The sequence below is a fragment of the Solenopsis invicta genome, chromosome 8 (assembly GCF_016802725.1).
Source record: "Solenopsis invicta isolate M01_SB chromosome 8, UNIL_Sinv_3.0, whole genome shotgun sequence".
NCBI lineage: Eukaryota > Metazoa > Arthropoda > Insecta > Hymenoptera > Formicidae > Solenopsis > Solenopsis invicta.
Window position 1 is genome coordinate 4,185,172 of NC_052671.1, and position 18,855 is coordinate 4,204,026.

General features: G+C 34.0%; 1 protein-coding gene across 2 annotated transcripts; it reads left to right on the forward strand.

The window, feature by feature from the left end:
• Positions 1-3,422: 3,422 nt before the first annotated feature.
• LOC105199664 lies at positions 3,423-15,552 on the forward strand. Of its 2 annotated transcripts, none has more exons than XM_026134621.2 (3): positions 3,423-3,956; positions 13,070-13,231; positions 14,798-15,552. In XM_026134621.2, exons 1-3 carry the CDS (start codon positions 3,887-3,889, stop codon positions 15,058-15,060), a joined length of 495 nt encoding a protein of 164 aa, XP_025990406.1. In that variant the 5' UTR covers positions 3,423-3,886; the 3' UTR covers positions 15,061-15,552. The 2 variants fall into 2 exon arrangements, with proteins under 2 accessions (XP_025990406.1, XP_039308821.1); XM_039452887.1 differs by lacking the exon at positions 3,423-3,956 and adding an exon at positions 8,387-8,998.
• The last annotated feature ends 3,303 nt before the right edge of the window (positions 15,553-18,855 follow it).

An 18,855-nucleotide genomic window follows, 5' to 3' on the forward strand; every position in this document is an offset into this window, starting at 1 on the left:
GCGCAGAAAGATTTGTGGGAGTCAAGGAATTGGCAAAATAGAAAAGAGAATACGTTTTAAGTATATTAAATATGTAGTTTAAAAATCAAATTAAACATATATTTAAAAAATTATAAACGATTATAAACGAAAGACTAGTGTTCGGGCAGAACTCACAACGCAAAGTTCCTTCCTATTCAAATCAGCCTTACTTTAAATATAACTTTTCATTCAAGACATTTCAAGTGTACGATTAGCTTACAATCAGTTAAAAATTTATTTATGTAAAACAAAAAATTATAAAAAAAATATATTCCCATATAAAATTTTATTATTTCATATATGTATATACTTAATTTACAAATAAAATATTAAATTTGTTTGATGATTTATAATTGTTAGAAATTTTTTTAATTAAAAATTAAGAAAAATTATTAATTCATATACGTGTTACGCATGAATTAAATCTTACAAATTACACGTCGAATGATTTCAGAATTAATAAATAATAACCCAGATAGCAAACAAATTTGAAATTTTTTTAAATTATCAAATTATGAAATGAATTAATTTTTTATCCCATTTCTCTTTTAAAAACATTCTTAAGAGTTTATTTCTATGTTACGAATTTCTTTTTCAAGAGGAATTTTTTGTGTTCTATAAGAATTCGCAAGGAAAAGTAATTCTTTTTGAATTTATTTGCAAACATATTACACTAATTCAGAAAAAATTTATACAGATGAATTCTTTTTCAGTTCGTAACGATTATCTGTGTTATTCTCCTGTGTGATGTGCATTATGTGCGAAACGGGTGTGCCGAGTATGTTGACCAGAGGATTTTCCATCAAGAAACACGATTGACATGGCCTAATGTAGTGCATTATTTTTAGTCTTGTTTGTTAATGTTAAACAAGAATGAAATGATTCACCGTGCCACCAGTGTCTCTTGTGAGAAAACGCCCATACGCTTTTACAGGGTTTCTTCGAATTCGAATATTGCTTCTTCGAATTTTGTTCTTAATATAATTTCCACTTATTGAATTAATACACTTTTTAAAATAAATATTTTAAATAAAAAATGTTAACAGAAGTTAATATTTAATAGCAACAATTTTTGCGTGAAAACAAACTCAGCCAGAAATAATAATAAAATCAACATCGCATCAATATCGATTCAACATTGATTCTATTGTTATACTGATTAGACAATAGTGTTTTTTTTTACTTAATAAAGATAAAAAATATATTTGTTACGTTTTCAATATTTTTTTAAGCGGATGTAAAAAGTATGAAATATAGAAATATATAAAAATATATTACAATTATTCCATTGTTTCGCTACTACTTCATAATTACAATCAATGAAATAACGTTAATAACGTTAACGTTACATGTACAATATAATTTGATAACTATTTAAGCTACTTTCATTTACATAAATGAAACTGTTAGTCTATAAAATTAATATTTTAAATTTTAGAATAGTCATTATATTGGTTGGACATTTTGTTTTCTCTGCAAGCAAGAAATATGATACAACAGATTTTTCTGTTCCCATTTACAAAATTTGTACTTTTTTTTTGTATAGAATGACACTGCTCCTATTGCCGACAGGAATATAAATCGAGAAAATAGGACACTACGTGCACGAACATGACAAACAGTAAAGTATCGAGAAACCAGTAGTTCTAAGTGGAAATCGTTGCGAGGTATCGTAACACGTTGTAAAAGACACGTTATAAAAAAAAAAACTAACAAAATTCAAGTTTTAGATAATCAGTTAGAAAAGAAAAAGAGAATGCATCCATTATTTTATATCTTTAGAAAAGAGATGTATTTTAAAAAATTATATATTTAAATCGAAGGCGATGCATGCTCTTTAAAACTTTTTCTGCTAATTCCTTTATATTGTTATTAATTAATTATGGAAATTAATTATGGAAATTATGAAGTTTATAATTATACGAGGGGGGGATTATAACCACTCTTAAATTTCGGTGCGCAATCTGCTGGAAGTCCGTTGAATTCCTTGAAGTCCGTTGAATTTCTCAAAGTCCGATGAAGTCCGGTATAATTTGATGAATTCTACGTATTTATTATACTGTGAAATTTTGACTTTTATAGCGAATTTTTAATTGAAATCAGTTATTAAAAAGGAATTTTTGATGACCTTTTTGTAGGGAGATCTTTTAGCAATCATCATAATGAATTTCGACGAAAATTCGTAGTCTAGTGTACATTTATTTTCTGAGTGATTACCTTCGTAATTACATCAATACGACATTTATCGCATATTTCGATTTTCTCTTAACTTGATCAAGGAATAACACATAATAATAGCATTGTTTGAAACAGAGTTGGGTAAATGAATATTGGATAAATTACTTATATTTTTTAAAATTAAAATAAATTTAATTTAGTATTTTAATTTAATTAAAGTTTACGGCTTATAAAATTCATTTAGTTACATTAAAAGTTGCATGAACAAAAAACAAATTCAAATCAGAGTTGCATCAGGATTAAATCAACTTAAATTAAAAGTTAATTTTGAAAAGCATTATTCATATTAAATTAGAAATCTGTGTAATTTTTTGAAGTTACATTATTCAAAACAATTACAGTATGGATCATTAAATTTAATATATTATTTGTAAATTGTTTATATAAAATAACAAAGAAATATTGTTTTTAAGTGAAAATACTTTTTCTTTTATAATTTTTTTGTACATAGTTAAATTTTTGGAAAAATAAATTGAAGTTTATATTTAAAAAATAACTACATGAAAAGAACAATTTTGCAGAAATGCTGCTGATCTGAAAGTAATTATGTTGAACCATTAAAATAAATTATATTAGACGTTTAACATAGTTGCTAGAACGTTAAAACTTTTTACAACAGAATCGTCATGTTTGAATAAATTTTATATAATTATTTTGATAGTTCGGTATACGAAATTATTTTTTGATCTATATCTAACTAAATTTTTTTATACTACAATAAAATTGTTCTCTCTCGGTGTAGTTAAAATAAAAAAATTAAATGATTAAAAATTAACTAATTTAAGTAAAACGTTATTAATTTTTTAATTTCATTATGTAACTTTTAATTTTTTGCCTAGTTACTATTCAATGTTGCATAGAAAATATTCCCGTGCCCCGATTCTATCTCCTCGCCGCACGGCCTCGAACGATTGAACGAGAGTGTATCGCGGCGAATCTATAGCATTTTTAATAATGTCGATGCGGAGAGGAGGCTCGCCGGGCGCGATCGCACGCGGGGGTGCACTTTTCTCTCCCCCGAGAGAGCGAGGGGTATAGAAGGGTTAACGAGGGGGGTGGAGAAGGGGGGGAGAAAAGCGGCGCGTGCACCATCGATGAATGCATCGGCGCGGTGGTGGCGGTGGCGGTGGCGGTGGCGGCTAGAGCGCATCGCGAGCATTCGAGGGGGTGGATCTGCCGCATAGCGTGCCAGGGTATAGAGTGCTCGGGGGGAAATTCGGTGACTCGGTCGCGTAACGCGCGTCAGTCGCGGTTGCTATGTGTCCGGGCGAGGTGGCGAACGCGGCGCGCGACCCCAGAACGACGGATCACCGTCCTTGAGGGAGCGGAGAGTCGCGCTCTCATCCCGGCCGCAACGCACCGGGAGGCGGTTGACGGTGACGAGGGCGAGAACGACGGCGACAACGTCGACGAGGACGACGAGGACGACGACGACGACGACGACGACGACGAGTGGCGAACGCGTACTACACTCGCGCATTGTCCGACCCTTTCCACGGCGACGACGACGACGGCGACGGCGATCAAGGGAGCACCCTCCGTGCGACGGTCGCGGACATCGCGGCACGATTAGAACACCCCCCGAGCACGAGCCACGAGCACATGGTCCACGGCGATCGCGACGACCATGATCGCGAATCAAGCCGCGCCGATCATCGGCCTCGTCTTTGTCGTCCTGACGGCCACTTTTGATCGCGGTGAGTGCCGATCGAAGCTCGGCGAGCTCCCGTTCGCGGAAGGGTTCTCTCTCTCTTTCTCTCTCTCTCTCTTTCTCTCTCTCTCTCTCTCTCTCTTTCTTTCCCCGGAACACAGCGATCGATCTGCCCGGTTGCGATTGAAACGACGAGTCCTTGGGCCTCGATCCTCGGGCGACGATCGAAATTCGCACGATTACGTGGAAGATCTTTCTCATTTTTATTACTTTGCTCCATTTTTATTTTGTATTACGATAATTAATGGGGCTCGATGTATAAAGGATAAAATAACTCGAACGATTTTTATTTGAAGCTAAATGAAAAGCAAATTTTGAGAGACGAAAATTCTACTTTGAGAGATGCATTTAATATTTTTATATGCTTTAATTTCGAATGCGTTAACAATTATTGATACAACTTTAGCGCTGTTGACTATTTAAATTTTATGAGTACTCCAAATTTATTTTTTTTTTTTTAAAGCGCACTGAAGAAAAAGTTTGGTAATAGCTATTAAATATTGAGTAGAGTAAATGCCAATTAAATATCTGGTCAATATTATCAGAAATAATTTTGCTTTACCGAATATTTAGCGTGTTAAGTGTTATTAATTTTAGTAATATTTACAAAATATTTATAAAAGTAAAATTATTCTTCGGTTATATTAATCGAATATTTAATTGGCGTTATCTCGCTCAATATTTTGCTAAACTCTTTCAACTAAATCACAGATAAGATATTAGCTGTTCATATATTATGACGTAATTTAGTCACGCCATACGCTGTCTTTAGCTACGACAGCTACTTTAAAGCAAAGCAGGAACGTAACAAGGTACATATAAATTAATGAAAAATGAAAATTTTTAAATGAGTACGTGTCATTAAGATTTTGTTATACGCACACACGTTCCTTTGCAATCCCTGGCTATACTTTTCTTGGCTCGCAACATGTAATCACAGGATAAAAATCTCCGCTAAAATAAGTACAATCATAGGTTCAGAGATCATAGATAAGACTTTATCGCTCTTTTCAGTGCAGTTTGGTCTTATATAGTCATCGCGTCATTATTATTTACATGATTCACAGAAATCACGGATTTGATTTTCCTGAATAATGCTGAAAGATGCTTAAAATGCGCTTAAAGATATCCGTGCGTGCGTAATTGAATCAAGTGAATGATGACTTTTATTTGAGGCTGGAAAGAAAGCAAATTTTGAGAGGCGAAAACTCTACATTGAAAAATGCACTTTAACATTTTCACATGGCCTTAACTTCGTTTTACAAATTATTGTGTGAACGCTGTTAAACTCATATATGTTATATTTGAATGCTACCCAGGTAGCAAGTTGACGTTATTTGCCGTCATTTTAACGTTACATAATTGCATTAGTAATCGATGCAGCTTTAACACTGTTGACTACTTAAATAAATGAATATTCTATATGCGTTCTGTTAAAGACAGCTTGCCTCTTATAGTCATCGTGCCATTAGCGTTTACACGATTCTCGAGTTTTCGCAGAAATCGCGGATTTGACTTTCCTGAATAATACTGAAAGTTGTTTGAAAGGCACTTAAAAATGCCCGTGCATGATTGAAGCGTGCCTTTACGATGATTCTATATCATCCAATTTAGTTCACGCCGATACGGTATTCCCCGGGAAGACATAAGGGATCGCACTTCTCTCGATAAACGTATGGAGGGAAGTTTGACTACCGGCAACATTTCCCAGGAAAATACACACGGTTTCAACGGGCACTTGGCAACTTTCAATAGGAAATTTGAGCGAGAGAAGCTCCAGCAGGAGCGTCCTTCTGCGCGTTACTAACTCAACAGAGAACTCAATATACTTGATATAAATCGGACTGAATTGCCACTTTTGAACATTGCTTCGACCGAAAGCGTAGGAACGATCGATAATACGACCTCGTGCACTTTATTCGGGAAAGGAGTGAGGAAAGGAGTCGATATACATCACGGGCGCAATGCGGCGCGGAGGCGATGGCACACTAGAAAAAGAGTCTGCTAATAGCTACCAAAAGTTGAATGAAATTATGCGAATGTTTAATTTACAATTTATTTATTTCGCTCAACTTTCGGTAGCTATTGCCAAACTCTTTTTCCAGTCCAGGGAAAATTATCGCCGTAAATCAACCGTCCAGATAGAGATCATCTCGGGATCGTCGGAGGATTGTAAAAGCCCAGACAGCACCAAAGTTAAATCCTCCGCGATCCGAATCTCGAGTCAATATTAAATCCCTTTTCCCAAGTTTTATGTTATCCGAGAATAATTTCTCGAAATTGTTCAAATTTGTTTAATGTTCTCCATTGAAAAAAAAGAGTTTGGTAAAAAATGCCAATTAATGTAATAAAAAATAATTGTACTTTTGTAAATATTTAACAAGTTTTGTCGAGTATATTAATATAATCAACTGCTAAGAAATACTTTATTAAATATTGTAAAAAGCAAAATTATTTTTTATTGTGTTTACCGAATATTCCATTGGTATTGTTTCACTCAACACTTCGTAGCTATTATATTATTAATTTCTTTTTCAGTGTAGACAGAAATGGAGATGAGTAAAAACGTAAAGTGAATATATACAACTGAAGGTCTAATCTTTGAATTTTTAACAAATTATATTGCAAAATTATTTTTTTACAGGATTTTTTTATTTCTTTATTTTTTATTTATTTTAGTTTTAATATCTGTTTTAGAAAAATTCTCTTTGCAATGCGCGTTAATTAATGTAACAATTTTCAATATATCATCTAAAGGTTTATTACACTTGTCCCGAGCAAACAGAAGTTATATATTTTTAGTTACACTTGTGTGCGAATGAAATTATTTATGACTGCAGACAGAGGCAGCTGTTGTAACTTGCTGATAAATTTGAACAGCGAACAGTTACCTTCGATTCACAAATGAATGAATGAAATTATAAAATGTCTATATGATTAGGAAATTGCGTTAGACTTAGATATCCCACTAATACACGAGTCAGAAAAATTAGGTCATTTAAAATGAACCTGTCGCGCATAGTTTTAAATTCTTAATGTTCGAGATTTCAGACTGGTTTCAATTTTTCTTTCTATATTTTTATACGCGGTTATTTTTATCTTTCTGAAGAGAATCGAGAAAAGATGAATCAATTTCTTATATCATTGATAAATTCCTTAGAATTTAGACAGCCCGAGGTACTTTCTCTCATTCTCGATTTTATAGAAATGGCTCTCGATTCAATTTGAATTAATCTATTTTTTTGAGTGGGTGTCGAAAGGAAATAACTCGTTTCTCTCACTCGTCTCTTTTCCGCGTTTTTTCCTTGGCTCTTGCTCTTTTCTGTGTCACGAAAAAAAAATCATTGATATTTAGCAATGTTGGCATTACATGCAGTTAGCGAGCTACTGATCGGGGAATTCCTACAACGGTAGCACTTGTGGTTCTTCGGGTCGAAAAGATGAGCACACGCGGTGATTGTCAAATCGAATATTCTATTACCGTGCTAGAAAAATGCTCGCGATCAGTCCGCCGTGAATGTCGAATTTATCCGTATAAGTTATTCTGGAATCGCCGGAACTATTCTTTCACACTCAATGGCTTGAGGGTACGAGTTAAAAAACAAATTGCAATTATCTCTCTGTCGAGACTTTAGAGAGATTATAAATTAATCTCATCAGATCTTATTTAAATATAAATCTTATCTTATAATCTTTAATTGTAGAATTCATTAAATCTTATTTATACGGAAAAAATAATCTTGCTGAAGTATTTATATCAGAAAAAAATTTTTTATTTATGATTATATATAATTATATATCAAATATGTCCATATATATTAATACATATATATTTATACATACTTTATATATATAATTACGTAATTAGATATAAAAATTTTTTCGGGTAAAAATATAGAGCTAAAAATAATTTTGTTGGCCAATCAAAATAATCAAATGAGCAATGTTGCAATAAAGCAAGTTAACTTTTAACTATTAGCTTGACCGTCCTACATAATTATTTTAATAGTTTAACTAAAATTATTTTTAAATCTGTAGTTAACTAAATTTTTAGATACTTTAGTAAAACCTTCTCTTATATAATTATATCTACATCTACAATTTATTTAACCGCAGATTACTCCGGAATGGTACCGAACTTTTGCATTTACAAAACTTGTAAGTTCACCTAGTTCGGCCAGTATAGCCACACTGAAAAAGAGAGAGTTTGATAATAGCTACCAAATTTTGAAATAATGCCAATTAAATATTTGGTTGATATAAACAAAAAATAATTTTACTTTTCTAAATATTTTGTAAATATTAATAAATTCAATAATCTTAGCTAAATACTCAGAAAAGTAAAATTATTTTTGGTTATATTAACGAAATATTTAATTAATATTATTTCGCTCAACATTCGGCAGTTATTATCAAACTTTTTTTCAGTGCCCTCTTCTTGTTTAAATGAATAAAATAAAAAAATGTTTTCAACACGTCGCGTTACTTTGCGTTAAATGTCTGCGAAAATTCTGCTTGCGCATTTTCACTTCCGATCATTTGCAGCGCGATAATTCGTTTAATTGAGAATCAAACGGTTTTCTCTGTTCGGAATTAAGTCTCGTCAGTCTCGCGCGCGGCCTGGTTTCGCCGCGTTAAATTCGATCGTCCTCGGTCGAATGAATCATCGAGCTTTAAATCGCGTTTTCCCATCGTCGACGTTGTCGATACACATCCGGCAGCGGACTGCGACAGCGGAAAAGTCGAATCCGCCCGGGAAGCACACACGCAGGCAAGATCGCACAATAGATATTCGTTTCCCCCGGCGACGCGTCGTCCCTATCTTTCCCCGGTCGTAGCAGGATTCTGTGATTAAGTCGACGGTATCGGGTATCGTTAGAGTCGGGTATCGTCGCGCAGCTCTTTTATATCGCATTACAATATCCGCGCGACGACGGACGGTATGCAGAGACGGTATGTCACAGACTCCCGCTGCATGCAGGGAAGATCGTCCGCCCGTCGATGACGCAACTCTTCAGCGGCGCAAAGGTGAAAGGTGAAAGTATTCGGACGTAACTTGGTCACGGTGACGTAACCAAGTCTTGCATATCCAACTTGGATTTCGTCGGTCCGACTCAGTCGTCGCTTCCGAGTCGAATCGCATCGCTTCCGAGCAGCTTTCGCGGCGTATCGCGATCACGCTACGCTATATATAATGGATCCCGTGATAGATCACCGAGTTAGTTCGTGCCTTAACTTTATTACCTCCCATCTTTATCTAGTTTTGAAAATTGGAAAAAGATGGGAGGTGGGTTAAATCGAGTTTAAAGTTAAGCTGCACGTTGATTTTAGATGGGGGAACGTGGGCCTTAGAGGGATCGATCGCCGGCGGCGCGTGCGAGCTATGGGGGAGGAGGGGGATAGACTTTTTCCCTTGCGTCTGTCCCTAACGATCGAAGTAATTGCCGATATGATGTTAACTGGCATCGGCAATCCGCCCGCTCGGGATATCGCGGATGAATGCGCTATATCCGACAATTTGCTGAAATTTAGGGTGGCTGCTACGAAAAGCAGCGTCGTGAGGGCTATCGAGCGACCCACTTTCTCCTTCCCCGACCCCTTTCCTCTCACTTACTCGCCCCTTCCCGCCCTCATCCCCCTCTGCTTTACACTTGTGTATTGTCAATGTAGTTTTTGTTTATCTCGCTTTCCTTGTAACGATGACATCATTTCTTTTTGTTATTTCTGCTCCATTTTCCTTTACATTGATTCTGCGTTCTCCCTTCTACCCTCTATCTTTCTCTTTCTTTCTTTCTTCCGTTTGAAATGTATTTTATTTTTCTCGTTATATTAGCGTTATCTATTTTATATATTTTTTTTAAATATTACATTTTTCTAAATATATAACGTTATCTATCCCTGTATTGTGCGTTCTGAGTGAGAACTTTAGATTCTTGGAACTTTATAGATTCAGGAGTTAAAATGTTCGTTTTATTCTCTTTAATCTCTTTAAAAAATTGATTTGTTTATCTAGAGGAAACAGTGGTGAAATTTTAATTGGCGACGTAGATTGGCGACTTTTTACTCGTTCATCTATCCGGTGTCAGCATTGATTTATATTATTCTCCTATTATTCTCTCTCACTTGTGCGCGTTTTTATATTTTATAATAATGCATGTTTAAGGCATACGTTTAGCTTCATCAACGACGAATAAACTTGTGCTCGTCAAATAATGATCGTACATCAAAATTTTAACCTTGTTTCGCGGGCAACTGCAATTTACGTAATGCAAAGCTAAATACATCGTGTATTTACTCGCAAATTAATCGTTATTAGTGAAACCTTGCGGTAATTTATTGCAAATTCGGTTCTCAATGAAATTGTTTTTATTCGAGTGTCAATTTTATTTGCTGATTAAATTTTTCGACACGCACGCATTCGACTCTATGTAAAAAAAATATATATAGATATTTAAATTGCAAGGAAACTTTTTTGCATATTATTTAAAGTATAAAATAGATGTGTTGAAATAATAGAAAGTTAAGTACTAATATATAATAGTATTTTATTTGCTGATTAAATTTTTCGACACGCACGCATTCGACTCTATGTAAAAAAAAATATATATAGATATTTAAATTGCAAGGAAACTTTTTTGCATATTATTTAAAGTATAAAATAGATATGTTGAAATAATAGAAAATTAAGTACTAATATATAATAATATTCTACTTTATTTCGAAATGCATTTTGTCATTAAAAAAAAGTATAATAAATAAAGATATTATAGTGAAATAACACAAGAATAGCATAGTATAATAGTAAGAGGAAAAAGGAAGCGTGACGAAAAAAAATAGGTTGAATGATAACCCAGTAAGCATAAAATCAATACTACCGTGTTAGTAATGCTGATTTGCTATTGTAAAATATTAAATCAGCATTACTATATTATTGTTGTTACAACGATATTCAATAGTATGTAAGGTTTTCAAATATGTCGTACGTTGTATACAATGTCAATATTAAAAAAAATTTTGATTATATGATTTGGAGATAATGTTTTTAAAATATTTCGATGATATTTCGAAAAAGTCGAAAATTTTCTTGTTGATTTAAAAGTTATTTAATTTTTGGTTTCTTAATTCTTATATAAAATCGTGCTTTATAATATATTTACAAATTTAATGAGAAAATATTATGAATTAAATTAAATTTTTTACTTATAAGTATAAATATTTGTGCAAAAATTGTTTGGAAATTCTCTTGCTCGTTTGAAAGCTATTTACCTAAAACTGTAGCAAAATACGGTAATTTTTTACATTTTTTATTTTAAGTCCAATTTTTATTATTTTTTTTGCAACTGATATCAAAATTTACGATCAAAATTTGTTGTCGTTGATTAGGAAGAAAAAAGAATAAACCTAAGAAGCCTTCAGTTTTTAAATTTTTATAACTTTTAGCTCATAGAGCCAAAAAATGATTCTTAATGAGTTTCTTTCTATTGGAAAGATTGTACGAAGGAAAACAAAATGGGAGGAGTTCAGGTCGTCTGGCAAAAATAGTATATTTATTAAACACTTATTGAAGTGTTTATGAGATGGAAATTTAAACATGGAATTGTTTACGAGATGTTTACTGTTACAAGTGTTTTATTAAAAGTGTCCTACAGAAATTTAAATATGGAATTGTTCGACAGACCTTCGAAAAGTGTCGTATGTTTTCAAAATGTAGCAAATGTTTAAAGGATGTTTTCAACAATTTGAATAACATACAACACTTTTCGAACGTCTCTCCAATCATTTCATATTTCAATTTCCATCTTATAAACACTTTAATAAATGTTTAAAAACTCCAATTAAACGTCTACTCAACACTTAAGGAAACATCTTGTATACGCTATTTTTGCCACTAGGATCGCTCGATATTAATTGTAGCGATGGTGGCGAAACGATTCGACGTTGCTCATTCGCTTCTAATCGCCTACATCCAGTTGCAAAAAAAAAATTCGAATTGTTCGTATCGATCCGCGAGACAGCTGAGTGCAAGCCCTTGCGTGGTGTGTCGCTCGCCCCGCTGCTGTTCGATATCAGCTGGCGTCGCGTCGCGCCGTATCAGCCTGGTTCCGTCGTAAGATGCGACCGAGTGCGCGTGCCACGTTACGTCATACAGAAGGGCGAGACGGCGACGTGAACCAGACCCTTCCCCGATTAATCCTCGTCGTGGGCTGACGTCTATTGAATTTATCGCGAAAATCACGACTAGAACCTTCCGCTTTCTGAAATACGAGCCTCTAAAACGTTCGTAACACTCTAGGGAGGGAGGAAAGAAGACTCTCTAGAGAGAATTTTAACTGCACACTGCACGTAATGTTCGCTGCAATCTCTCATATGAACGCACAGGATCGAGTTGGCCTCGTTTGAGTCGCGTTACACGTTCAAGTATTACAGAAATCTTATAGAGCCTTTTACATGGGCAATACTGTCAGAGTACCAGCAAATACCGACAATATTATCGATCGTGTATATAGTTATAATGTTGCTCATTTGTTTCTCGATGTAGAATATTGATAGTGATTCAAGTTTCTTGATTCTCGAACATTTATAATAGTATCGCTATGTGATAGGAGACATCGACTGTACGAAGAAGACTCGTCAGTAAAAAAATTAATATCAAATCAACAATTCGTTGTTTCATATATAAGTAAGAATATAAATCTTCTTGGAAGAATTTATAATCTTAAACGGACATAATTTGCTTACATGAAGTAACAAATTTTCTTCATGTAAGCAAATTATATCTGTTTAAGATTATAAATTCTTACAAGATTTTATATTCTTGCTTATATAGGAAACAATGAATTGTTGATTTGATACTAAATTTTTTTCTGTACTTTCTGTACTTTCATCAACGTAGTTTCCACAGTCATGGCTAACATAATCGCAGAGATAATCTTAGAATTACTGATTCAATATTACCGATCAACACTGATTGTGTATGGTCCGTGAATTAGGAATCTTCGAGATTTAAAAGAAACGGTTTTATTAAATCTTGATTCTTTGCGAAGCAGATCGAGGCATATGCAAACGGTGATCGATTTCACTTTTCTGTTTTTATTTCAGGTGAAGCGATAATATGTTATCAATGCAACAGCGAGTACGACCCCAGATGTGGCGATCCATTCGATTCATACAGTTTGGGGACTGTGAATTGCAGCTTTCAGCCACGTCTGGAGCACCTCAGCCACTTAGAGCCTACACTTTGCCGGAAAATCACTCAAAAAGGTGAGATCACACCTCTTCAAACGTTTCAAACGTTTAACGAGTTAAACTTTGCCGTCAACGGACATTTCGAAAGTTTCACGTTTTTGTCAAAATAATCTGCGCTCGTCAATTTTCAGTTTAATCTATTTCCACGTTTTATTAAGTAAAAATCAATAATAATTTAATTTATATTTCGAATACGATATCTTGTAACGTAACAACTTATTTGAAAATTATTTTATTTAATAAATGCTATTTTTATCAGTTACACAAATAAAGCGTTGCTTTGATCTGCAGCTCAAAGTGAACTCGCGACCATCCTACGCTCGTACTATGTTTTAGAAATAACAGCGTTGTAATAATATCACTCCAATGTTGTGACTTCAAAAAGTCGCTAATGCAATTGAACGGAAATGATCAATTATTTATACATGAGTATTTCCGTTCACAAGTAATCGATTTTTAAATAGCCAAAAAATTTGTTATCGGGCAAAAGATCAGTTTGAAACATGAGTAAACACGTTTAACTCGGGGAATAGATGATACTTTTTTTTTTTCGTACGACAATTATTTGACATATTTTTTACATCCTGAATTAAAAGTCATTATTAATTACATATTGTACACTATTGATTGTTTTAGAATTATTTGACATTTGAAATTATTATATATTGGTATATAAATTTATTCGATATTTTCTAAGATAAGTAACGAAAAATAAAAAAATACTCATGGGTCCTCGCTCAGTAAAGAAACTATTATCTAACTGAGCTATATTTTTTCTCCATCCCATAACTATTTCCAGCGAACGAAAATAAATTGAAATAAATTGAAAATTGCAATTTATTTAAATTTATTCGAGTTCGCGCTTCAGAGTCCCGGAGTATTTCTGGATTTAAATGGACTCAAATGGATTGAAATATAAAATGCGCTATTCATCATTTTGAATTCGGATGGATTTATGTTCTTGTTGTATTATTTTTAGATTCAAATGAATTGAAATACGAAATGAGCTAGTCATTATTTTAAATTTGGATGGATTCACGTTCTCATTATATTATTTTAATTCAAATAAATTCGAAAAATCTGAAGCACGAATTGGAAAATGTCAAAATAAATCCAATTCTATGTATTTTAATTCATTGTCGCGTGTTGGGAGATTAACAATTATCAATTAACGATTATGTTAGATGAATCCTTAACTTACAAAGTGGTTCTACTGAACCCATATTGAATCTTTCAATACTATTGTGTTATTTAATTAGTTAACATACTTTGAATAAGAATAATACACGATTGATTATTATTAGTTTTGATTGAAAAATAAATGAATGAAGGTCCAAACATCAAAGAGATATATAATAAAATTACTTTTAAGATTAATTTGAGAGTTTATTGTGAGCATTTTATTAGCTTTTGAAAAATAAGGGATAGGTCCAGTGAACCCACGACATTATAGAAGAGTAACTTGTTCTCATTTTGTAAAAGTTAAGGGTTAAAATGTTTAAACAATTCTGGATCTCCAAGCAACGATCGGGGTTTAGGTTTAGAGCACAGGTCGACCCTGTTCCCGTGTTATTGTTGCAGTGTACGGCAAGGTGAGGGTCGTTCGCAGCTGCGGCTACATCACGGACGAGAAGGACAACGGCGAGTGCCTTATGAGGAGCGGCACCCACGATGTGCGCGCTTTCTATTGCTCGTGCACCAGTGATCTGTGCAACTCCGTCGAGAGTCTCCGCACGCCGTCCCTACTGCCACTGGCGTCCCTCCTGACTGCCGTACTGGCGACACCGAGCCTGCTCCTATCGTGCCCGACCGCGCCGCCTCGTATCTCCCTCTCGACAGCCTAATTCTGCCTAATCGCACCCTGAGAATCCGTGAGAATCCACTTGCCACCCTCGGCCCGTCGTCGCGCCGCACGGACCGTTCGCATACACCAGGACCCACCCCATTCCGCTCCGTTACACCGGTCGATCAGACGTCCTAGTTGAGCGTTATAGTCAATTTCTCTAGGCGAACTGCGGTTTGCAAGGAGATCGCGAGAAGGTCGCGAAAGAATGGCTGTATCGTTAGCCGTTCCGATTTTCAGCCTGTAATCACTAGTTTTCGGCCTAATTAAATCGCGTCAGACAGTGCACTAGGAAAAATGTTTTTTTTTTGTTGTTGTAACAATAAATAATTTGATTAAGATGTACCGAACAAAACGGTTTGGTTTGTACAAGAAAAAAAAGAAAACAGTTTCGCTAAAGTATTTAAATCTGTATTCAGCTTTAGCTGAATACAGATCGGAAAATAATTTTGTTAAATTGTAAAAATTATTATGTAGGACGCTCAAGCTGATTGTTAGAATATCAAAATTTTTTGCAGTATCATACTTGAACATTTATCATAATTATTTTCAGATCCGTTATTTAACTAAATTTTTAGATATTTTGACAAAATTGTCTTTCCCATAAATAAATATTTAATTTGTATGAAGAAACATTTTTTTATTTATATCTACTTTGCAGGAGCAACTGAATTTTTCTTATATAAAACAAAATAAAAAATTTTATTGCCTTCGGCAGAAGCTGTTCGAAGCATTTTTTAACAACGACCAAATATCTTTTGTTTCATCTAACAAAAAATTTAGTCGTTTCTGCGAAATGCGTGCAAATAAAAAAATATTTATTTATGTCGACTAAACAACAATTTTTGTTCGGTAGATCTTAACCGAATTATTTCTTGTTGCAACAAAATCTAGTTTCTTTTAGTGTGATCGAGGCACGTGAAACAACTAAGCGGAACAACAGATCATAGTGACATTAAAGTGAGCCGTGATCGATCGAAAAGTAACTTAATAATCATTTTGAAGTCATTTTGACGTTTATCATGATTTTTTGTTCTGCTTGGATCTCTACACGCGCCGCCAACGAGAAAAACAATTCTGTGCCCAGGCTATCGAATTTTTTCTCTTCCAGTTCCCCGAAATAGAGCCGGATATTCGAATTGTACAACGAATCCGACGCGTCGCTCTCCCCTTACTTCTCAGGAATCGAGATCATATATCGCTCCCAGCAAACACTAAGTTACAGTTATATAACTGTTAGTTGTAATTGTTATATAACAGTTACACTTGTTATATAACAGTTACATTGTTGAGTGGAAAATTACAACTAACTTTATATAACTGTAACTTAGTGTTTGCGGGATGATTTTTCAACGTGAGCTTCAAAAATCCACCCCAATTTCTCGCGCACTCTTGTATATTTACGATCCGGGCTTCGATGACGCGCGATGAGGGACAATGGACACGCTCCGCGAATCTCTCTCGTAGGCAATTTGAAATTTCCATCGCTAATGAAGAGATTTTAGATATTAATCGACCCCTCGTTCGGCGCCTTCGGCTGGCGAACGGTTCGCAACGTGTAGCCAGATTTAATTAACGTAGCGTAACGGTGATAACTGCCAGATGCGCGAGGGCGACACTTCAGTAGTATACATATCTCTGCGAAGAAAAAAAAATCAAGAGAAAACGCAAAAAAAGATACACCACGGCCTCTGCGCAAAGAAAGCAAAGAGATTTGAGATCGATCACCGATGTCTCTCGTGTTGCGCCGATGTCGCGCGGCCGTCGCGCGAGCCTCGTTCGGTTTTAATCGGCTGTGCCGATTCGGCTGTTCAGATAGAGGAATTTCCAGATATTTTTTGCATAGGCAGATTAACAGGAATCGATTAAGAATTCTCTTCTGCAATTATTTTATCATTTTTTTTTTGCGATTGTTCCAAATGTTTCAAATTTTATTCTTAATGTAAAGTTCACGTAGTTTTTCCTCGACTGCATTACGCATTCTCTTAAATCTGCGCTCAGAAAGAAAGTTGTTCACTTGACTAAAATTTTTAACTTGATTAAATTTTTTAAATTAAGGTTTTATGTATACAAGTTAAATATAAATACTTAAATTAAAATTCAAGTATTTTATGTATGTTTGATTTAAATACATGAACACTTGAACCGAAGAGATTCAATCAAGTTGAAAAATTTAGTCAGTTTAACAACTTTTTTTTTCTCAGTGTGCGGAAAGTTTCGCAGTCACGAAAAGATAAAATCAAAGCGTGAGTTTCTGTAGAACGCATTCTCTTCGATTCCTATCAATTCGCCTACTTTTGTACAGGAACGAACCGAATCGTATCGCGTGACGGGTGCAAAAAAGGGTAAAAAAGGGCGCAACAGGAGAGAGGCAGATATCATACGAGAATTAACGATTTAGCGAAACAAAAAGAGTCACACGATAACGTAAATAAATACAAAAGTAGCGGCATCGCGATAACACATTTCGCACCTCCGCCTGCTACCGCTGAACACATTTGCGTGTCTGTGCATGAGTGTGCCTGCCTTGTGTGTGTATGTACGCATTAATTACGATGTAATTACGTATTTGCACGCGAAGTAAAAAGTGTATAAATATATTTTGTTGTTGGGGTAAAGCCAAAAATGGAATTGCACGCGAGATCGACGGGCATATTGCTTATTTCTAGAGGTGCAATGACACATTATAGCGTTTGCGAAACTAAACGGGATATACGGGACGCACGCGTGTCCACGTTGCCTTCATTCAGCCTACTTCAGTATTTATCACATATCAACGGGGTTGGATAAAGTAATATTTTTTTTCAACTGAATTAAGAAGTTAAAGTTAATGAGGTATAAAATTAATTTAATTACGTTAAAAGGTGCAAGAACGAAAAATTAATTCAGTTCAAAGTTGCATTCAGTTTAAATTAAATTAACTTAAATTAAAAGTTAATTTTGAAAAACGTTATATTTTTATTAAATTAGAATATCGTAATTTTTAAAAATTAGATTACTCTAAATAACAAAACAGTTATGATATGGATCATTAAATAAATATATTATTTTATTTGTAAATTAAGTTTATATGAAGGAACAAAAATATTGTTTTTTTATATGGAAATGTATTTTTTTCTATTATAATATATAGATAATTTTTAATTTTAAAAATGGTTATAAGTTTATGTGTTTTAAAAATCGATTCATTTAAAATTAATTCTCTAAGCTAAAAGTTAAAAGTTATTAACTTTATTATTTAATAATAAAATTACAAAAGGAGTCTCAAGAATTAATTATAATATTTTGGAAAGGCTAATGAGAGTCAGGTGCGGTCATTAATTATTAACGCACGGTTACGATTGTTCGTAAGCATATCAGATCTCGCACGTTGATCAAGTCTCTTTGCAGAATTTTATTCAATTAGTTTATTACTTAATACATTAATTTATAATTAGAATGCACTAGGTATAATTAGGATCCAAAGCTTCGATTATCGTTCGTAATCACTTCGGGGAGAAAACTTCTCCGCTGGCATTAAATTATTCGTACTTAATGTCACTTCGGATATGATAACCCACTAGTGACTCAATCATGATGAACGAGAACGAGCGAATTATTTAAAAATATTTTCTATTTTGACATGCTGATTTTTTAAGTTTTTTTTTTTTAAGGAAAGTGTGTAAGTAATTGTAAAAATTGTTTTTTGTTTTTTATTTATTATTGTTTAAAAATTGATTACCTATTTTTTATAAAAAAATGTGAATAATTATTTATTAAGAATAATAAATAAAAGACAAAACGTAATTTTCAAAAG